Source organism: Drosophila navojoa, chromosome 3 (genome assembly GCF_054131105.1).
Source record: "Drosophila navojoa isolate 15081-1374.11 chromosome 3, UAZ_NAV_1.0, whole genome shotgun sequence".
Lineage (NCBI taxonomy): Eukaryota > Metazoa > Arthropoda > Insecta > Diptera > Drosophilidae > Drosophila > Drosophila navojoa.
The window spans coordinates 29523213-29546233 of record NC_142891.1 but is presented as its reverse complement, the minus strand read 5'-3'; the positions used below and the strand labels follow the sequence as shown (position 1 = coordinate 29546233).

The 23021-nt window shown below is 37.7% G+C and overlaps 1 protein-coding gene and 2 long non-coding RNA genes across 3 annotated transcripts in view; all 3 read right to left on the bottom strand.

Annotated features, from left to right (window-relative positions):
• LOC149091978 (uncharacterized) overlaps window positions 1–23021 on the bottom strand; it is a 192948-nt gene that overhangs the window by 106822 nt on the left and 63105 nt on the right. The window contains exon 2 of the long non-coding RNA XR_016196444.1: window positions 10104–10173. This is a non-coding gene — a long non-coding RNA (uncharacterized LOC149091978). The remainder of the gene's footprint in view (window positions 1–10103; window positions 10174–23021) is intronic.
• On the bottom strand, window positions 7361–9506 carry Usp14 (ubiquitin specific protease 14). The gene is made up of 7 exons (XM_030390182.2): window positions 9350–9506; window positions 9113–9288; window positions 8955–9059; window positions 8511–8896; window positions 8192–8348; window positions 8061–8126; window positions 7361–7991 (listed from the first exon to the last, which is right to left on the bottom strand). Exons 1-7 carry the CDS (start codon window positions 9363–9365, stop codon window positions 7452–7454), a joined length of 1446 nt encoding a protein of 481 aa, XP_030246042.1. The 5' UTR covers window positions 9366–9506; the 3' UTR covers window positions 7361–7451.
• Window positions 11243–15634, bottom strand: LOC149091979 (uncharacterized). The gene is made up of 2 exons (XR_016196456.1): window positions 15529–15634; window positions 11243–11276 (listed from the first exon to the last, which is right to left on the bottom strand). It is a non-coding gene; the product is annotated as an uncharacterized LOC149091979 (long non-coding RNA).

Below are 23021 nucleotides of genomic sequence, written 5' to 3'. Positions count from 1 at the left end.
TTACAAAGGGGCATTTATTCTTATTTCAAATTTAATTTGGCTTTAAAAAAATTTAGTACAAAACAATTATGCTTTTTGATTATATTGTAGCTTTTGGTAATTTTTATCGAGTAATCGCTCTGTTATTAGCTTATTGTATTTTAGCTACCAGATTGTCAAGCAAAACGATCGCGTGGGTGATAGTGTGCGACGCCACTATGTTATGTTACAGCGGTGGAGGTTCAAAACCCCTTCAATGTTGTGTTTTTTTCATACATATTTCGTTTTTTATAAAATAGATAATTATTTTATTCTTTTTTCTAATTGAACAATTTTATAAGTTTAAATTTGTTTCTTCTTAAGTAGCCCTCATATATGTATGTACGCATATATGCATGTATATGTATGCACATAAGTCTGCACGCATATGTAGCATCAAGCATTCCAGCCTTTCTTATGCACGCGCTCATTTGTATGTGTGTATGTATGTACACATAATTGCATACTCTAGCGTTGAAATGAGACTGATTGTTTTTGCTTTGTTCTTGAATTTACCATCCGCTACTCTCATAACAAGAATCTTATTTTTGGATTTCATTTTAATTACAATTTTTTACAGTAGGTGGTGGCGCTGTCGGTAAAGGCGCCGGTTCAATTTTTTTTGTTTTTTTTTGACAAACATGGCTTGGGTGCGAGTTCAAATCCCGCGAAAAACTCTTTTTTTGTAAATTGCAAATTTTGTTATTTTAGCTTCTTTTATATTTTTTAAATATTTAAATTTTATAAAAATCTTTCCTTCCGTGTTATCAATGCCTATTAAGCCTATTTGTATATACATGTACATATGTACATAGATAGCTCAAGTATATAAATGTCGCAATTTGATACTACAAATTTTTGGCCAGTTCTTAGAAAGAGCTAACGGTAACGTAAATGCGAAATTTGAATGCTTACGCTAAAAATTACAGGGTATTTTTCGATATGCCACGCCCCCAAAGAGGCGTGACAATTATTTTTGGGGCATCGATAGAGGAGGTTACCAGTAACTCAACTATCCAAATTTGAAGCTTCTAGCTCTTAAACTGTAGGAGATATAAAGTTTTGCGGTTTGCCACGCCCGCTTTGAACGAAAAAAATCCATCACAGCTCGTTGGACTTTGGAGGTCCAACGTGTATACACTAAATTTCAGGTCTCTACCATTAATAGTGCCTAAAATATAGAAGAATTTTAAAAATCACTATATCTTCAGGTCCGATTTGCCACGCCCCTAGTAGGCGTAGACTTACAATTTTTTTTTTTTCATCAGTCGTTATAGAATTATAGCATTAGCTCACGTGCGAAATTTTAACGTTCTAGCTTTAGAACTTTAGGAGATACAGTTTTATCTGATTTGCCACGCCCCCAATGGGCGTAGATATATCCACCATAGCTTTTTGGACTTGGGGGGTCAACGCGGATCTACATACCAAATTTCAACTTTCTAGCTCTTCAACTAACATGATTTCTGGTATATCGGATTTTTTCCGATATTTTCCGATTTGCCATGCCCCTAGTGGGCGGATCGGAAAAATTTTAACACTTTACAAAAAAATCTGAGTTATACACGAGTATGTGTTCCAAATTTCAAGTCTCTAGCATCAATAGCGGCGAAATGAACTGCGTTCATACGGACAGACGGACGGACAGCAAGACGAACATTGCACAAAACCAATATACTAATTCGTGAATGAGTATAAAAACTCGTCGCGAACACTTAAGAGGATTTAGGCTAGGGGATTTTAGAGTTGATTTTGGTAATAATAAAGTAAGCATACATGGACGTGATGGTGTATTCACTTGTAGTTAGTTTACTTGTTTCATTAACTACTAACATTAACAGTAGCTAATCACCGTAGAACTAACTAACCGTAGAAACTGCGTGGTCTAGGAGTAAACGCCGGTGGCAACGCTGGGCGTAGTGGCCCCACTAACTCCCCACAGCATACCCGCGAAAATCTCGCGCTCCCGCGTGCAAACGCGTGTGCGTAGTAGCAACTTACAAATTTCTTGTAAGTTCTGGCCCTGGTAAGACTGAGTTCGTACCCCGACCATAGAAAAAGTAACCTTACAGACTATTTGGTATCAGTCTTAAAAAATCAATATTAAAAGGCGACGAAACCACAATTGAATGACGCCAAAATAACATGGAAGACCAACTTAACCATGATTACAGAAAAGGCCCAACATAATCTGTTTCAATGGCATATATCTCTGACAACGCATCTAACATAAACGGCAGCAAACCTTCAACGAATGTAAACAGAAATTATAAAGGTACTGGCGGATGTTCGACACAGCACGACTAATTGTGTACCTTCGCCAGGCCAACTGCGAGATCAATTGGATCAAATGAAGGATGATTTAAAAATAGGACAAGTTCCTAGTACGAATGGAAATGTACTCCAATTATATATAATGATGCAAGCTGATGGAGCCTTTGTAAACAGGCCGGTTGTGTTCAAAATAACATTGCTACTTATATGCACACAGATACTGGAATTTTACAACTTGATACCTATTCCAGTGGTCTCCTCTTGAGGAATCACAAAAATTTCAATAAACGTACCACGAATCTCCGTTAATGATCATCGAGATGAATTTCTGAGCCTTACACATGAAGAATTCAGATATTGTCATCCCCTTCAAGCAAAAGAACACATATGTTATCACAAACAATCATTGTGCAGAATGAAACATTGCTGAAATCCTCATGTTCAACAACAAAGCATCAGATAATTGTAAAACTTCAACAACAAATCACTTGATCAGTTGCAATAATCAACCGACACGGACCCCAATGGATCTCTCCGCTATTTGCCCTGATAGCACCTCAAGCATTGAACTACGAGATGCTGGACTCCTCATCATGAAGTAAGGGTGTAACATCCGCAACGCAAATATGATCATAACGGGTCATAGCACATTAACCAGCACCATGTATTCATCTTACATGCGATTTGGCAATTCGACCATACAACCACCTCATCAAAATCCATCGCTAAGTAAGTCAAGAGAGCAACTAGAGGCAAATAACCTTAAATATATACACATGATACCATCATCTGAAATCCAACTCTCTCGATGGATGTCAGCGATAAATCATTCCGTCATCATGTCGTATTCTGCACTAGCAGCGTCATTATATATATTTCACCAGAAGGATTAATCAGGCAGGACCAACAACACCCAGAACACAAGACGGGATATCGGCCACAGCAATTGGACAAGATGTCTGAGTTTTTATTCACCCAACAATCTACAATCAACAAATAAATAAATTTATTAGGTAAAATGGTTATCTGCAGTATCAGACCGTAATAAAACCTTTTATACAGAGCTCGCAAATGAGAGCTGACACTTTTTCGTTGTCTGCAAATAAGTGTCTTTCACTCACAGAATAATGATCGTGATCGTGTCTGCAAAATGTTTTCGGTTATGTTACGAAGCAGAGCATATACGAAAAAACAATCAACTCTCATTTGCGAGCTCTGCTTTTATACGATTATTTAGGTTTATTGAATAAGTAACAAGTAAGAAAGCTCTAGTCGAGACTGCTCGACTACGAGATCGCCTGAACCTTTCGAGCAACTGATATTTCAATAATAATTCGCACACACGCAGACAAACACAAGCACACACACACACGCACATATATAGGCGATTGCGCTTGGGTTGCGGTGCAGTCTTGGCAGTATTATGAGAATTTATTTGTTGAATAATTTAAATTCTAGACGTACGATCTTAATGAAACTTTCAAAACGTAATCATATTGTTTAAGTGTATTTATATTCCGAAGATCAAGTCTCTAGTATTTGAAATACGCTTTTTACAAATATGAGGGTGAGGGGGTGGGTATAGGGGTGGGGTCACCCCTTCTGCCTGGTACATACTTTGAAACAAGTAAGAAGGCTCTAGTCGAGACTGCTCGACTAGGAGACCCCTGAACCCTCCATTCTGCACTTATTTTATGTACACACACATACACATGCATCCACACGCATGCATAAGCCCGCGCTCTACTAACTGTGCAGTAAGCAGCGACTGCGCTTGGGCTGCAGTGTGAGCAATACTATGAGAATTTACTTGGTGAATAACTTCTTTTGTAAACATACAATCTTAATGAAATTTTCTGGGCGTAATTATATGGTCAAAATGTGTGTACATTCCAAAGCACAAGTCTCTAGTACTTGAAATACAAATTTTACAAATTGGGGGCGAAGGGGGCGTGGTATCCAAAATCTGTTGATTACATATGTATATACACAGTAAATCTGAAGTCTCTACGTCTATAAGTATTTCAATGAGGCTCAAAAAACAAAATCAACTTTTCGATTATTCTCGATAAAAAAGTCATCGGATGAGTTATCGAAAAAATAAAGCAAACTCGTACTGCGTATGGTATACACGAGTGTACAAAAAAAATTTCAGCTCTCTAGCTCTTATATCTTCTGAGATCGACGCGTTCATACACGCGGACGGACGGACGGACAGACAGGGCCAAATCGACTCAGCTCGTCGCTCTGCTCAAGAATATATATACTTTGTGGGGTCTGCCACGCCTCCTTCTGCCCGTTACATACATTTTAACAAAACCATTATACCCTGATTTCCCATTTTCAATGGGTTCAGGGTATAAAAAAAAAACATGCAGTAAATGATATAATAAAAGAAATCATATACAGTGGCTCCATCGCCAAATCGGACAAGACTATTTATTTATTTCAATGTGTGTTTTCTTTAGCAGTAAGTTAATTTTTTACCGTTTTCATATTTTTTCTTAAATCTATTATGTATTAGCCTCCTAAAACAAAAAAAAATTTTTTGTAATTTTAAACGGCAACATTTTTTTTATTTTAAAAAACGAACAACAGACCGATTTTGAGCTTCAACGCCAAATCGGACAAAAAAAAACTGCAAGAAAAAGATCCGTTATTTGGCGGAGATTTTCGTTTTCGTTTTGCTTATTGCTTTTCGTTATGTTCTCGAGCTCATAAGTGACAGTAACACAAATTATTTTTGCGAAATGGCTCCACGTGGGAAGCAAACTGGTGTTGAGGCACGCCAAATAATATTAAAACTACATTTTGATGGCAAACCCGTTAGGGAAATAGCAGATCTGGTCGGAAGAAGCAAATCTACCGTCCATGATATCATAAAAAGGTTTCGGGAAGATGGAAGGTTAATTAACAAAAGCCAGGAGGGAAAAAGAAAGCGACTAAACTCAAGAGAAGAGCGGTTGATTATAAGGGAAATTACGGTTGATCCCTTTAAAACCGCAAAAGAACTGAGGATGTCATTAAAAACAAACTTTGGAAAGGATGTGTTTGACAACACAGTGCGCAATACTTTGCACCGATATGATTTGCATGGCCGAGTTGCCCAAAAAAAGCCTTATATTAGCCCTAAGAATAAGGCGTTTAGGATAAAATTCGCAAAAGAGTACTTGCTAAAAACCGATGACTTTTGGAATCATGTTAGTTGGTTGTATATTATATTAAAATTTTTGTTTTATTAATTATCTTATTTAAAGGTGTTGTTTACTGATGAGAGTAAATTTAATTTGCATGGGTCCGATGGTAAGGTGTATGTGTGGCGTAAGCCAAATACTGAGTTTGAGCCCAAGAACACAATAGGCACAGTTAAGCATGGAGGAGGTTCAGTCATGGTTTGGGGCTGTATGTCGAGTGCGGGAGTTGGCCAATTGCATTTTATTGATGGCATATTAGATAAATTTGGCTACCTTGACATTTTGAAAAAAAATGTTAAGCAGAGTGCGGAGAAATTGGGGATTCTTGAAGACTTTGCTTTCTATCAAGACAACGACCCCAAGCATACTTCAATGTTAGCTAGGCTCTGGCTAATCCACAATTGTCCCAAACTTATCCAAACACCTGCCCAGAGCCCGGATATAAATGTTATAGAAAATCTGTGGGAAATTTTGGCGAGGAAAGTTTACCAAAACCGGTATAACAATCTAGAACAATTAAAAAACGGAATACTGGCAGCTTGGAACTCCATAGAGCCAGACATTTGCAAAAAATTGGTCAAATCCGTTCCTAATCGCTTGCAGGCTATTGTTGCAAACAAAGGTTTTGCAACAAAATATTAAATATTAAGTTTTTCTGTTATTTGGCCGATTTGGCGTTGAAGCTCAAAATCGGTCTGTTTTTCGTTTTTTAAAATAAAAAAAATGTTGCCGTTTAAAATTACAAAAAATTTTTTTTTGTTTTAGGAGGCTAATACATAATAGATTTAAGAAAAAATATGAAAACTGTAAAAAATTAACTTACTGCTAAAGAAAAAACACATTGAAATAAATAAATAGTCTTGTCCGATTTGGCGATGGAGCCACTGTATATAGATATGTGTGTATAGATATATAGAACAAAAAAAAAAAGAAAAGAAAATACAAAAAGTACCCACAAAAAAAAATAGAATAATTTGAATAGATATAAATATAAAAGAAAGAAAAATATGTAAAGGTAAAAGAAAAAGAAAAAAAATTGTGAATGTGTGATTGTCTGCCCCTACATTTTTTGTTAACCTCAACCACTGACCAGACAACACATAGACTAGACATATAGAACAAATTTTTCTACAGCTCGACACTGTTAAGTTGACGTACCACTATACTTCGTATTTGCTCGGCTCGGTCGCTGGAGGTTCAAACAGTGAAAATTCTGAACGTCAAAAACAGTGCGCTATGAGCGCTCAATCGAAATGGTCCCGATTCCGTATGAAGCTCAGCTATGTGCCATTTGTCCTACTCTCTTTCTCTCAGTCCCTCTCTCTCGCTCTCTATGGTCTCTGAAATCATCATTCTCAGCCGCGAACAAAAATTTCAATTTTTGTAGAGCTGGTGCTCTATCATTTGATTGATGACAATAACGTGATAGTCACTTTGTAGCATATGTGGATGTGTGATTTGAATAATTTCAATTCATTGTGCTCATTTAACAGTGTCCAGGTCACTGACGCGTTGCAAAAGGTGAATTGAGGTGATTGCGACTTGCAATTGGCGAGTGTGCGTTCGAGGTCCTCGCCACCAGTAAAGTAGTTTGTAAAAATTTATAAGGTTCGTTTGGCATTGGTAGAAATGAGCGGACTTTGTGGTAAAATTGGCCGTTGCTTTTGAATGTGGAATTAAATTGTTGACCATTTGCAGCAGTATTTCTGCAACATTTCTGTTGCTCCAAACGATGCCATTTGAAAGCATTAATTAAATATGTACACATGTACATGTACATGTTGTGAGTGTTTTTTGCACAATAGCACTTTGATCGCATCTCACAAATAATAATGAAACTACTAAATAATAAATAAGCATAAACAGTTAAATGACGTTATTTGCGTTAGAGTTGTTTAATATTTTAATTTATAAAATTGGTTAACAATCTGTTTGGTAACCAGAATGCAAAAATATATATATATACTAGCACTTTTCTAAACGTTTAGGCCCGTACAACAAAACATAGGCGCAATGCCAATCACCACCTCCAGACAGTCGTAAGATTTCATCGGTGGTAACAGATGTTACATCGTCGTCGTCGAACTTATACCAAACATCGCGATTTGAGCGTACCCAGGCCACATAATGACCAGACGAGCTCGAGCGACCCTTATGAGTTAGAACCGCTTTAAGTGTATAATAACCAGAGTTGTTGCTGCCCAAATCATTATCAAACCAGAATTGCTCGTATTTTGTTTCATCGTCTTCTCCGTCGACTTCCAAAGATTTCGCTGTCTTATTTACTTGTGATTCGACATCCATCTTTTTGTCTTCGTGATCCTTAAATTTGGATCGCATAGGGCATAATTTGTTTTGTAAATCTGGCGTACAAAGCTCAAATGCATCGAAATCGATTGGAAATTTGATATCTTTCAATACTTTTGCATTTATGCCTTCCTTTCCTTTATATTGAAATCTCACAAATTGAACGGTAAGATATGCTGGAAGTCGACTTATCAAATACTAAAAGTACAAACGATTAAATTATTTGTTCCTATTTTATATGATATATATAAATATATATTGCCTCACAGTTCTTGTGTAATGTGCATCACGACCCAGTGTATCCGAGTTCTTTACCAATTGCTCTTTCATTTTCTATTAAGATAAATATTAACATATGTACCACACAATTACGAAACAATAATTTGATTGATAGTTACCGATTTGAGACCGCTTTGCATATACTTAACTTCCATCGATATGAAACAACTGAGCTGCAAAAAATTTTCTGTTGAAACCGTGGCAGGCTCATCAGGAGCTTCGTCTGCAGTCATTTTGACTTCAAAAGTTCCACCAAAGAATTGTTCAATAAATGAGCTTTGAAAAAAAAAAAAAAAATATTATTAGCAATATGTTAATAAAAATACTGTAATTATTTACGAACTATCAGACATTCAAAATAAAATAAACAATGCCTATTAAAGGTATGGGTTAAATGGGGTTTGGTCATTTTCTAAAGCTAATCCAACAGATACCTACTTATGAACTTTTTTTTCGGTAGCTTCACCTAACTCTTGGTTTAATGGTGAAAGTTTTTGCTGTAACATTTTCAGTATTTCAGACCAACATTCATTAGCATCTTGTTGCCGATAGGTGCCATTTTCTCCAGTCTGTGCAAACTGCGGTGATGCTCTATGTAGGGCTTGCAATAACACAATTGGTGTAATAGTTGTTCCCTTCTCCATCTGTGCAAATACTATTTTCATAGCTGATGAAATAGTAAATGCATATGATGTGGCGTCAGAACTATCAGGTTGAAAATTTTTCAAAGCTTGTCGTAGTTCGGGAACAGCCCTTAAACATTGTACAGTGGCATTCATGTAACATGTATTGCCCAGATTAGTTAAGCCGGCAGGTAAGCGCATCTAGGAAATATATATCTTTTACTCAAAACTCAATACTTTTAAATGTAAAGGCCAATACCGCGGAAGCTGCTTCTGCTTCGTTCATGTCTTCAATAAATTTAACTGGTGTTTGGGGCACTTCGGGTACTTTATCCTTAGAACCCAATAATAAGACTACGACACCCTTTGGAATGACAATTGTCACAGAGATATCGTTAAACATTTCATATAGCTTACGTCTTTTAACTGTAAATTCCATTCATCATCTTTAAGTATACCACCTTTGCACATTATTTTTTGGCGTTCCGGTTGAACCCCCGTCAATGCAAAAAGTTGGGCTTTAAATAATATTGGGTCTTCATCAGTATTGACATCAATATCCGGATATAGTTCACGGCCCCACTTGACTTTAACTGAGCAGAAAAAAGCCAAATTATACTTAATTGCAATGCAAATTGATATTTAAAAACTCACCTTTAAAACACGGCATTTCGGAATTACAATCAAATAATTTGAAAATCCCAAAGTCATGCAATTCTAGACAGAATTAGGGATGCTACTTTCGAAACTGTGAATATCTATCCACGTTGTTAACTAAGTATCGATACATCGATAAATGTTAACTATAATCACTGACACCACTAACCAAACAATACATAGACGTGACCAGTGTTGCCGAATCAGCTATTTTATAGCTAGATCTGGCTACCTATTAAGGCCAATTGCTAGAAAAATTTTCAAACAGTTTATAGGTCCAAATCTGGCTACTTTCAGATATTACATTAAGATAAAATGCAAAGGCAATATGATGGCTTGCAGTATAATAAATGGGAAAACATTAATAATACGGAGAAGTTCTGGGCAGAGGTATTCAATTATTAAGACTCGGCCTTAAAAAAAAAAATAGTCCCGTTTTTATATAAAGCACGGCTGTGCGCTATGTGTCCTACTCTCTCTCAGTTTGCCAGCATTTTGTGGCAATACTTTGTGGCACTGTGACGGTTAGTAACTCATACCCATACATATGTATGGGTGTAGTAATATAAGCACCTGATTTCATTTCAATAATTGTGGGTTTGCCCATCAGAATGAATCTAAAACAAGAAAGTCGAGACTGCTCAACTACGAGATCCCCTGAACCCTCCAAGCAACTAATATGTCAATAATAATTTGCACAGACACACGCACACACACACACACACACACTCACATACACAGGCTACTGCACTCGGGCTGCGCTGCAGTGTTGGCAATATTATGAGAATTTATCTGTTGAACTATTTAATATCTAGACGTCTCTACTATTTGAAATACGCCTTTTGCAAATATGATGGTGAGGGGTGGGGGTAAATTTTAACAAAAATCGAAATTTTATAAAATTCATCTTAATATACATTCACCGGTACTCAAGGTACACCGGGTAAATGTTGGATGATTTTGACACCCGGGTGTTTTCAAACACCGCACAAATGAGTACAATCGCTCGCCTCACAAAAATATTTGAGTGCTTGTGCACACTAGCTGCAAAAGTGAGTAGGTATTTCCTTTGCACATGTGTGTGTGACAAATGCCGACGCTTGAGCGTCGCAAGAAAGTTGGCTGAAAAGAGATACATAAAAATTGAAGCCTACATGTGGGTGTGTGTGGCCGATGTTGAGCTTTCTTTTGTGCATGCCTTCGGTTAATATGTGTTTTTTTTTACGTATGTATATACATGTTTACGTACTTGCTGGTGGAAATGCGTGCACAATAGGAAAAAATAGTGAACAAAAGAGCAATATTTAAATAAAAAATATATTTTTTTTTTATATTTATTTAATATATTAAATAAACATTATAATACTTCATTTAATCAACAAAATAAATATATTAAAGCTTAACATAAGAGAAACATAAACATTATATCGCAAATAACAAAATATTCTGTTTTTTTTCTCATTCAAGTTTAAAATAAAAATTAAATTACAAATTATTATTTAAAAAAAAAAAAAATAGTGTAAGAAGAGCAAATTGTCTACCGTTTTTGGACCTAATCTATTTCTTTTTTTTTTTTTTTTTTTTTTTTTTTTTTAATACTTGATATGCACTTGTCAATACAGCTTATAAGTTTTTTTACTTGCATGCATGTACATATATATAATAACAGGTGCAAGGGATTGCATTCCATTAGCTTAATGAACTTAATCAGGTATTACATATTTTTAAAAAATGCATTCATTGAAATGAAATCAGGTGCTTAAATATAAGCGCGAGTTACTCGCCAGTCAATATACTACACACATGCACTTGTCGCTTTAGCTAGTCAATAAAGCTACTAACATAAATATAAGCGCGCCTCTTCAATCGAGCCCAAAACCGTTCACATCATTCTAAGTTGAGGCAGGCACACGCCAATGTTCATCTCCCATGCACACATGCCCATACACATACGAACATATGAAATCACATAGGCATACAAATGCTACTACAAGTGATCTCCCATAATTGTAAGCATCGCAGCCCATGCGTGCACAATCAAATGTATATATGTGTATATGTACATACATATGTACGTATGTATGTATGTAGCAATTCACAATATCGACCAAATGCAAATGATGGGCTTTAAAATTGCTACAGGCAGCAAGAGCTTCGCACACAGGCATACAAATACTCGTAATACATGTAGCAAGGGAGAGTGTGTGCGTGCTCATTCGTCGCGAAAGCATTTTCACTATGAGCACCAACGCTCTCCAAAAATAATATCGAAAACACATATGCATATTTTGTACGAGCTTGGCAAACGGTTTAATGAGTTCGGTATACCCTTCACACAGAAGGGAAGGCATGGGTTCTTGCTGCGAAGAAATTTCACTTTTCGTGAGCTGGCAGCTCAGAGCTGCTGCTTGTGCTCACATGCATACACATATATACACATTTGAGAGAGCAAAGAGCATCGGGAGAGAGAGAGAGCAAGGGAAACATTGAGCACAGAGGGATCTTTTGTTCAACCATCGACCATCACGGTCGAGCGCATGAAGCGAAATGATTGTGCTCTCATAAATTTTCGTGGTCCGAACCCTAAAAGTGATGAGCCGAGCAAATACGAAGTTGACTGGGAGATTACTCTCGAAAATAAGTGTGCAAAACACTTTACACTACGTGTCCGGTCTATGTGCTCTCTGGTTAGTGTAATAACGGATAGCAATTTTCTTTGGTTTTCCACCACTCAATGGGTTCGAAATCCTCAGTTAAAGTAAGTCTTTCACCAGAATAACTTTCAAATTCTTCTAGGGGCGGTTTAAAATTGTTATTGGCCTGAGCTACCAGTTGGGAGAAGAAAAAAGTTGTTTTTGGCACAAACATATCTCTTTTAAGAATCGCTTCAAGTGGACAATTTGGACTTGCTGGGTTTGATTCTAATGTACAAGAATTACTTTGCGAAAGTTGATTTGAAAAACGAACATACTTGTTCATTTGTTCAATGCAAAAGCTTTTAATTTCTAATAAATCTTCATGTTCCATTTTTGCTGCTGGAGGATATAAAAAAAAGCCGTCTTGTGCCAAATACTTAAGTTTTCTTTTCAAATCGTGTTCACATTTACTAATATTCTTGATTTAAGAACAGATATCGACGAAACATCTTCAGCATTTGGCTCACAAAGAAGCTTTATTTTGGCACATAGCACAATGAAGGAGAGCTACACGTTTGTAAGTCCTTAAATATTCTCTCAAAATCTTCAAGAAGTAATAATATTATTTTTAAAGTGGATATATTTACGACTATAAGTTTTTGACCTCCCTCTGTCTCACTTAATATATTATTAATTGCTGACCAGTTACTCACTATTGAATTGACCATATTGTAATTGGAATTCCATCGAGTAGGGCATGGGCTTTTTATACCCTGAACCCATTGAAAATGGGAAATCAGGGTATAATGGTTTTGTTGAAATGTATATAACAGGCAGAAGGAGGCGTGGCAGACCCCACAAAGTATATATGTATATTCTTGATCAGCACGACGAGCTCAGTCGATTTGGCCCTGTCCGTCTGTCTGTCTGTCCGTCCGTGCGTCCGTCCGTCTATCTGTCCGTATATATGAACGCGTCGATCTCAGAAGATATAAGAGCTAGAGACTTCAACTTTTTTTAAAATGTCCGTATATATCACGCTCATATCGAGTTTATCACTAAAAAACGATAACTCATTCCGATACTTTTTTATCGATAAAAACCCTTATCGAAAGTCAGCTAAAAAATTATATCTCCTACATCATTATAGCTAGAGTATCCAAATTTTAAATATATATTAACACGTATTTTATACATTTTCGGTTTTTGTTAAAATTTACCCCCCGCCCCTATATCCACCCCCTCACCATCATCTTTGTAGAAGTCGTATATCAAATACTAAAGACTTGAGTTTCGGTATACACATACATTTATACATCATGATTACGTTCTAAAAGTTTCATTACGATCGTACGTCTAGAAATTAAATTATTCAACAAATAAGTTCTCATAATATTGCCACCACTGCAGCGCAACCCAAGCGCAATCGCCTGTATATGCATGTGTGTGTGTGCGTGTGTTTGTTTGTATGCGTGTGTGTGTGTGTGTGTGCGTGTTTATGTGCGAATTATTATTGAAATATCAGTTGCTCGAAAGGTTCAGGGGATCTCGTAGTCGAGCAGTCTCGACTAGAGCTTTCTTACTTGTTATACCCTGAACCCATTGAAAATGGGAAATCAGGGTATAATGGTTTTGTTAAAAGTATGTAACAGGCAGAAGGAAGCGTGGCAGACCCCACAAAGTATATATATTCTTGATCAGGGCGACAACCTAAGTCGATTTGGCCCTGTCCGTCTGTCTGTCCGTCCGTCCGTATGTATGAACGCGTCGATTTCAGAAGATATAAGAGCTAGAGACTTCAACTTTTTTTTTTGAATGTCCGTATATATCACGCGCATATCGAGTTTATCACTAAAAAACGATAACTCATTCCGATACTTTTTTATCGATAAAAAACCTTATCGAAGATCACTTAAATAATTATATCTCCTACATCTTTCAAGCTAGAATCTCCAAATTTAAAATATATATAAAGATGTATTTTATACAATTTCGGTTTTTGTTAAAATTTACCCCTAAATCCCTAAATCCACCCCCTCACCCTCATCTTTGTAAAAGTCGTATATCAAATACTAGAGACTTGTGCTTCGGTATACACATACATTTAAACATTATAATTACATTCTGAAAGTTTCATTACGATCGTACGTCTAGAAATTAAATTATTCAGCAAATAAGTTCTCCTAATATCACCAACACTGATCGCAACCCAAGCGCAATCGCCTGTATATGTGAGTGTGTGTGTGCGCGTGTGTTTGTTTGTATGTGTATGTGCGTGCGTTTGTTTGTTTGCATGCGTGTGTGTGTACATGTATTTGTTTGTATGAGTGCGTGTGTGTGTGCTAATTATTATTGAAATATCAGTTGCTTGTAGGGTTCAGGGGATCTCGTAGTCGAGCAGTCTCGACTAGAGCTTTCTTACTTGTTATAAATGACCTTCCTAGTTGTATCTCGTATTCTACTATATTTATGTATGCTGACGATGTAAAACTTTGCCTTTCATACTCCAGTGCAAATGGACATCATCACCTTCAAGATGACCTAATTGCTTTTCAACTTTGGTGTGTGGCAAACCAGCTGAACTTAAATTGCTCAAAGTGTATGACAATGACCTTCAGTCGTACCGTTCTTCTAATTGTTGATTATAAAATTAGCAATATTTCCTTACGACGCATCCACACAGTCAAAGATATTGGTGTTTCCTTTGATGGTAAACTAAATTTTAATCTTCATATTTCGACCATCATTAATGAAGCCCAAAGTGTGCTTGGCTTTATTAAACGTTGGTCTAAGGAATTTAAAGATCCTTTTACCACCAAGCGCTTATTTACTTCGCTTATGCGCCCCATCTTAGAGTATTGCTCTGTTGTATGGTCTCCGCAGCATAAACTGCATCAGGATCTTCGATGGGACAGTAATTTACGATTACCATTTTATCATAGTAGGCTCCAGCTTATTGATCTTCCATCGCTAACCAATCGCAGAATAATTTTAGGAATTGTTTTTCAGCATAAATTGATTAGTGGTGATATTGATTCGTCCTCTTTTTTGGGTCGTCTAAACTTTTCGGTTCCGTCCCGAACAACCAGACACTATCGTCCGCTTCATTTACCTGTGTAATTTTAATAAATTTATCACATTTTTTCCTTAGAGCTCTCTCTTCCTAAAATAAAAAGTTTTCTATTAGCTTATCTTAGGGAAATCACTCACAATGCCCAGGCATAAGCTTTGGTATACATTTTCATTGTCAATGTTGTGTAGTGATTTCTCAATTCTATCCTATATTCTATTCTGTGCTCTTCCCTTACTCTTTTCTTTTTACTATTTCTTATATTTTTTTTTATTATTATTAACTTTTTCTTGCAATTTCTTTTAATACCTTAAAAAAAAACTTCTAAAAAGAATTGGCATATGCACTTGTCACTTTAGTTATAAGCGCGCCTCTTCATTTCGAACCCAAAATCATTCAGACAATTCTTAGTTGAGGTAGGCAGCCAATGTTCTCGTCCCATGCATACACACATGCACACCAATGTTCACGTCCCATGCATACACACAGGCACATACACACACGCACATGTAAAAGCACATAGGCATACAAATGCTTCTACAAGTGATATCCCATAATTGTTCGATTCAGATCCCATTCATACACACACAATCAAATGTATATACATACATACATACATACATACATACATACATATGTATGTGAACTCTTCACAAGATCAACCAAATGCAAATGCTGGGACTTAAAATTGCTACTAGCAGCAAGAGCTTCGCACACAGGCATACAAATGCTCATAGTACATGTAGCAAGGGAGAGTGTGTGCGTGCAGGCTCGTCGCGAAAGCATTTTCACTATGAGCACCAACGCTTTCATACCCTTTCCACAAATAAAATCGAAAGCACATATACATATTTTGCACGAGCTTGGCAAACGGTTTGATAAGTTCGGTATACTCTTCACAAAGAAGGGAAGGCATGGGTTCTTGCTGCGAAGAAATTTCAATTTTCGTGAGCTGGCAGCTCAGAGCTGCTGCTTGTGCTCACATGCATACACACATATACACATTTGAGAGAGCAGAGAGCATCGAGAGAGAGAGAGAGAGCAAGGGAAACATTTAGCATAGAGGGATCTTTTGTTTAACAATCGACCATCTCGGTCGAGCGCATGAAGAGAAATGATTTTGTGTTCCCATATTTTAGTAGCACAAGCCTAAAAAGTGAGGAGCCGAGCAAATACGAACGGTCTGGGAACCAATGCTTGAAAATAAGTGTGCAAAACGCTTTGCACTACGTGTCCGGTCTATGTGTTCTCTGGTTAGTGCTTCAGATTTACTGTGTATATACTTGTGATGAATACAAACATTTTGTAATCAACAGATTTTGGATACCACGCCCCCTTCGCCGCCAATTTGTAAAAAACGTATTTCAAGTACTAGAGACTTGTGCTTTGGAATGTACACACATTTTGACCATATGATTACGCCCTGAAAATTTCATTAAGATCGTGTCCTTATAAAAGAAATTATTCACCAAGTAAATTCTCATACTATTGCGCACACTGCAGCGCAGCCCAAGCGCAGTCGCTGCTTACTGCTCAGTTAGCAGAGCGCGGGCGCGTGAGGGTGGATGCATATATGTATATGTATGTGTGCGTGCATAAAAAAAGTGCAGAATGATAAGAATATCAGCTGGGAGGGTTCAGGGTATCTCCTAGTCGAGCAATCTCGACTACTTGTTGTTTTTATTTTTTTATTTTAAGAATTATTTATTATTTTATCGTGTTAGATATATGTAGTTAATAAATCTATATTTAATATTTTTTTCCATGTTTTTTTACTAACACTTCTTATTATAGCATCATTAGTTGCACTGACCATATTTGGCTGTGAGACGTGGGCATAGCTGGCCGGACTGGCAAATAAAATACCCCCATCGGGTCGGTGTTACTATTGATATTATATCCTGTACGTTGCTTAGACGTTTTATACTCATTCACGAAGTGAATTAGTATATTGGTTTTGTGCAATGTCCGTCTTGCTGTCCGTCCGTCTGTCCGTCTATCCGTATGAACGCAGTTCATTTCGCCGCTATTGATGCTAGAGACTTGAAATTTGGAGCACATACTCGTGTATAACTCCGATTTATAAAGTGTTAAAATTTTCCCGATCCGCCCATTAGGGGCGTGGCAAATCGGAAAATGCATTTTCCGATATACCAGAAATCATGTTAGTTGAAGAGCTAGAAAGTTGAAATTTGGTATGTAGATCCGCGTTGACCCCCCAAGTCCAAAAAGCTATGGTGGATATATCTACGCCCATGGGGGGCGTGGCAAATCAGATATAACTGTATCTCCTAAAGCACGTGAGCTAATGCTATAATTCTATAATGACTGATGAAAAATTGTATGTCTACGCCTACTAGGGGCGTGGCAAATTGGACCTGAAGATATAGTGATTTTTCAAATTTGACTATATTTTAGGCACTATTGATGCTAGAGACTTGACATTTGGTATATATACGCGAGTTGACCTCCCAAGTCCAACAAGCTATAGTGGATATATGTCCGCCCAAAGGGGGCGTGGCAAACCGCATGGTCACGCATCTTTGGGGGCGTGGCATATCGAAAAATACCCTGTAATTTTCACATTTTTTTAGTGTAAGCATTCAAATTTCGCATTTACGGTACCGTTAAGAACTGGCCAAAAATGAGGTGTCTACGGCCACTAGGGGCGTGGCAATCGGCATTTGTAGTATCAAATTGTGACATTTATATGCTTGAGCTATCTATGTATGTACATGTATATACAAATAGGCTTAATAGGTATTGCTTTTTATAAAATTTAAAAATAAAATTTAAATATTTAAAAAATATAAAAGAAGCTAAAATAACAAAATTTGCAATTTACAAAAAAGAGTTTTCCGCGGGATTTGAACTCGCACCCAAGCCATGTTTGTCAAAATAACCAAGCAAAAGTGAACCGGCGCCTTTGCCGACAGCGCCACCACCTACTGTCAACAATTGTAATTAAAACAAGTAAGAAAACTCTAGTCGAGAGCGCTCGACTAGATACTACCCTGAACCAAACTAATAGAAAAGCACATTTAGTATGGTTCAAATTTAAATTTCGATGTATTTAAAAATATAAATGAAATAGAAAACTCATAATTAAATATATAAAAATTTTGAAACAATTAAAAAAAAGAATTACGACACGCTCTGGGTTTGAACCCGAGACCTCGTGATCAAGGGCCGCGCTTTCTACCTTGACGCCACCCTTCTGTTCTGATTTTCAATGTCAAAACTGAAGTAGATTCACTGCTACAGCGCCATCTACCAAATCTAAGTCAAACTAACTGCTGATGTGACTTTAAGAATGTGCAAGAACAACCAACAACCAACAAATTTCAATTTCGATTTTTGAAAAAATATAAGAGAAATTTAGTCTAATATATAAAAACTTTGAAGCAATTAAAAGAAAACTACAATACGCCTAGCAGGATTTGAACCAGAGACCTCGCGATCGAGCGCCGCGCCCTCTACCATGACACCACTTCTCTTTTCTTATTTACAATGTCAAAACTGAAATAGATTCACTGATGCAACGCCATCTAGCAGAACTAAACGAAACTGCTGATGTGATTCTAAGAATGTGCTAGAAGATGTTTGAATGTATGTGTGCACACGTATTGGAAAACTGCTGTTGCTGCAGCACGTGCGTTTGTTAATTGGCCAAACAATTTGTTATTTTTTAACGTCGATCGACTAAACCGAATTTATTGAAACTTTCAGCATATGATCTACATATTCTATTGAATATTTGGCATTTAAAAAAAACATGTCAAATCATTCACAATTAGCTATACTAGCATCTGACCTTCACTGGGGATTCTGGTGAATTTGGAGCCGGTATCCAAAATATAACAAAAACCGAAATTGTATAAAATGCATTTTAAAAATTTGAAGACTGTAGCTCTAAAAATGTAGGAGATATAAATTTATAACCTATTGCGCTTGGGTTGCACTGCAGTGGTGGCAATATTATGAGAACTTATTTGCTGAATAATTTAATTTCTAGACGTACGATCGTAATGAAACTTTTAGAACGTAATCATGATGTTTAAATGTATGTGTATACCGCAAAAGTCTCTAGTATTTGATATACGACTTTTACAAAGATGAGGGTGAGGGGGTGGATTTAAGGGTGGGGGGTAAATTTTAACAAAACCCGGAATTGTATAAAATTCATCTTAATATACGTTTTAAATTTGGAGACTCTAGCTTGAAAGATGTAGGAGATATAATTATTTAAGTGATTTTCGATAAGATTTTTTATCAATAAAAAAGTATCGGAATGAGTTATCGTTTTTTAGTGATAAACTCGATATGCGCGTGATATATACGGACATTTAAAAAAAAAATTAAAGTTTCTAGCTCTTATATCTTCTGAAATCGACGCGTTCAAGCATACGGACAGACAGACGGACGGACGGACGGACGGACAGACAGACAGACAGACGGACAGGGCCAAATCGACTCAGCTTGTCGCCCTGATCAAGAATATATATACTTTGTGGGGTCTGCCACGCCTCCTTCTGCCTGTTACATACTTTTAACAAAACCAATATACCCTGATTTCCCATTTTCAATGGGTTCAGGGTATAAAAAACACACAACATTGAAGGGGCTTTGAACCTCTGCCGCTGTAACATAACTTGCGACGCCTCTACCACCCACGCTATCGTTTTGCTTGACAATCTGGTAGCTAAAATATAATAACAGAGCGTCATCTGACAAAACTACAATAACAGCTTAAAAATCCTGAAATCAATCGCAATTCTTAGAATGCTAAAAAGCGCGCTTTTGTAATGTAAGCAAACACTTAAGAATCTGCAATAGGTGTGACCGAAGGCTATTAACGAAAATTACCATACATTTGTACTCAAAAAGTGCACGATCAATATAATAATTATCGATTACTCGATAAAAATTACCAAAAGCTACAATATAATCAAAAAGCATAATTGTTTTGTACTAAATTTTTTTAAAGCCAAATTAAATTTGAAATAAGAATAAATGCAGGACCGGCCCCGCGTTTGTATCCAGGAATGTTTTTTCTGGGAATCCACGACCGGTGGGTCCGACGCAGAATCATTCGGCATTCCGTCATCCCCGACCATATGTGAATTCCAGCAATTCTGGCTATTCAATGCAACAACAAAGCTACATGAACAATAATGCCGCTCCACGGCCACCCTTCACTCCGAGATACGGAGCACAACCTTCAAGATCTGCCCTGAAAATGGAATCCAACCAGTTAGCACACTCCCAGAGGTCGAACGGGCCGACATTGGGCAACTTCAAAAGAACCCTGAGGAGCAACTTCAACCTTTTAGAAAGTCGCAGCGACTTTATCACTTAGAGGGCCCTGGCGATGCATCGTGCTCGCCCAGTAACGAGGAAACTTTGGAGGAGGGATATCTGACCAAGTAGTAGAGACTAGTCTGGCCGGGCACTCATCTCAAGAGGATGACTCGGACCAGACTAGTGAACAATCGGTGTATCTAGACAAGGGGCAAGTCAATTTTATGACGAACGCCTCTCTAGCGTACCATATATAGAATATGGTACGAGCGAAGGAGCGGGGCTTCAGCTTCCACTGACACTGGACACTAGAGCTAATAAGAACTTTGTTTGCCCCAGAGTAGCCGCAGGGTGCACTGATTTGTCGAGACCATTTTTAGTTCAGTCCGTTGCGCGCAGTATCTTGATAAAACAACAACTAACTGGTTCATTCTTCGAATCAGTGGGTAATAGTACTCCTCTCATTTTTTATGTGCTTCCTGGTTTAGAATCATTTGACGGAATTATTGGAGACGATAGTCTGAAGCAGTTAAATGCCATTAGAGACAGGAAGCGTGATCTTCTCAAAATAGAACCAGGGGTGAGAATTCCACTGTTAGCTAGAAAATCGGTGCACGCTCTACTCGATGATGCCCATTCACAAGAAGTGAGAATGGCTCGAAGATTTCACGGACGGCAGTGAGAGCTTAAATTCGTACCACGACTCAAGAACCTATTTATTCGAAAATTTAGCCTTACCCAGCTCATATGAGAGAAGAAGTAGAGAGACGGATCAAAGAGTTAGAAGGCAAAGATATAATTCGACCATCTAAGAGCCCCTATAATTCTTCAATTTGGGTGGTTCCTAAGAAACCAAAGCCTAACGGAGAAAGACAGTGTCGCATGGTGGCTGATTTCAAACACCTTAATGCGGTAACTATACCAGACACTTATCACATACCGGACATTACCTCTACCCCCGGCAAGCCTTGGCGCAGCAAAGTATTTCACGACGCTTGCCCTAACTTCAGGATTTCATCAAGTGCCAATGAAAGAAGCTGACATGTCAACATTAAATGGCAAGTGTAATTTCTCTAGACTGCCTTTCGGCTTGCGGAATGCCCCCGCCATATTCCAGCGCATGATTGACGATGTGCTTGGCCATTCATAGGTAAAACATGCTACGTTTACGTAGACGATATAATCGTCTTCAGCGATAGCTATGAAAGTCAATGGGAACACTTACGTCAAATTTTTAAAACGCTTCGCGAAGTCGACTTAAGAGTTAATCTTGAGAAGACGCATTTCTTGTCCAGTCATTGTAGCTTCAGAAGGTCAGATGTCAAAAAGGTGGAAGCTATTAGAAAGCTGGCACTACCTTCAAATGTAAAAGAGTTAAAGAGCTTCCTTGGCAGACTTCTTATTATAGGAAGTTTATTATTTATGCAAAAATCGCGAAACCACTTACGAACCTCACACAAGGCGAATGCGCAAGAGTCAAAGCTTCGCTGTCGAAAGGGGTCTCCATTGAATTTGATGAGTCGTGTTTAAAGGTATTTAAGGAACTGAAAACCCTTCCCTCGTCCTCTGAAGTATTAGCTTTCCCGGACTTCCACAAACCTTTTCATTTAACCACCGATGCGTCCAGGTATGTTCCCAAATTCAGGATAGTAAGGATAAACCGATAGCTTACATATCCCGGTCCTTGAATAAAACTGAAGAATAATACGCTGCTAACGAGAAGAAAATGCTAGCGATCAGCTGGGCTTTGTGAGAAGCCCCGATTATTGTGACTTCTTGAAAATGGCTAGCCGCATTAGGACCCTCACGGCCGCATGTCAGGATTGCAAATATCAAAAATACGACCGACACCCAAACAAGCCACTTCTACAGCCTACACCTGTCCCAACTCGTCCGTGTGAGATACAACACATAGATATTTTCATACTGGAAGGAAAGAAATATCTCAGTTGTTTACACAAATTCTCCAAGTTTCGGTAAGCTTTTCAGTCTAGAGTCGAAATCAGCGCTACATTTGCCCGAGGAATTGGTCAAAGTTTTACATTATTTCTCGGCACCAAAGACAATGGTGTCCGATAACGAGCGAGGCTTACTCTGCCCAACAATCCTAAATTTCCTAAAAGCCTTGGGTATCCAAGTTTACCATGCACCTTCACAGAAAAGCGAGGTTAACAGCCAAATGGAAAGGTTTCATTCCATATTCTTAGAAATATACCGTTGCCTCAAGCAAGAATATCGAACCTGCACGGTCGGTGAACTTACCGCTATTTCAGTCGATAGATATAACAACTCAATTCACTCTGCTACACAAAGGAAACCTACCGATGTTTTTTCAATCGCGCCACTACCCTAGACTTACAAAAGATCTTGGAAAAAAGGCAGAGAGAGCATGAGGCTATCCGGGGTTTACTGCAACATAAGCAATAGACCTCAAATAGTAGCAGAAATAGAAATAGGTCGACACCGGTTCAACATCAACCCGCACAAGAGGTTTTCATAAAAAATAATCAGATAAAAAGGGTTACGATAAAGACGCAAACAGTCAAAATTTTTCACAAGTCTCATGTAAGGAAGTGAAGATGCAAGTTTCGCGGCGCAGTGTTTCACGCATACGTTAAGATATTCTTTTCGCTTCATGCCAAGCGGAGGACACTGTGTCCTT

Bases quoted from the DNA above. Each gene is read 5' to 3' on its own strand.
- Usp14 (XM_030390182.2), bottom strand. The intron at 9,060-9,112 runs GTAAGCTATATG...GTCATTCCAAAG, and splicing joins GGAATTTACAGTTAAAAGAC to GGTGTCGTAGTCTTATTATT. The intron at 8,127-8,191 runs GTAACTATCAAT...TTATCTTAATAG, and splicing joins TGCAAAGCGGTCTCAAATCG to AAAATGAAAGAGCAATTGGT.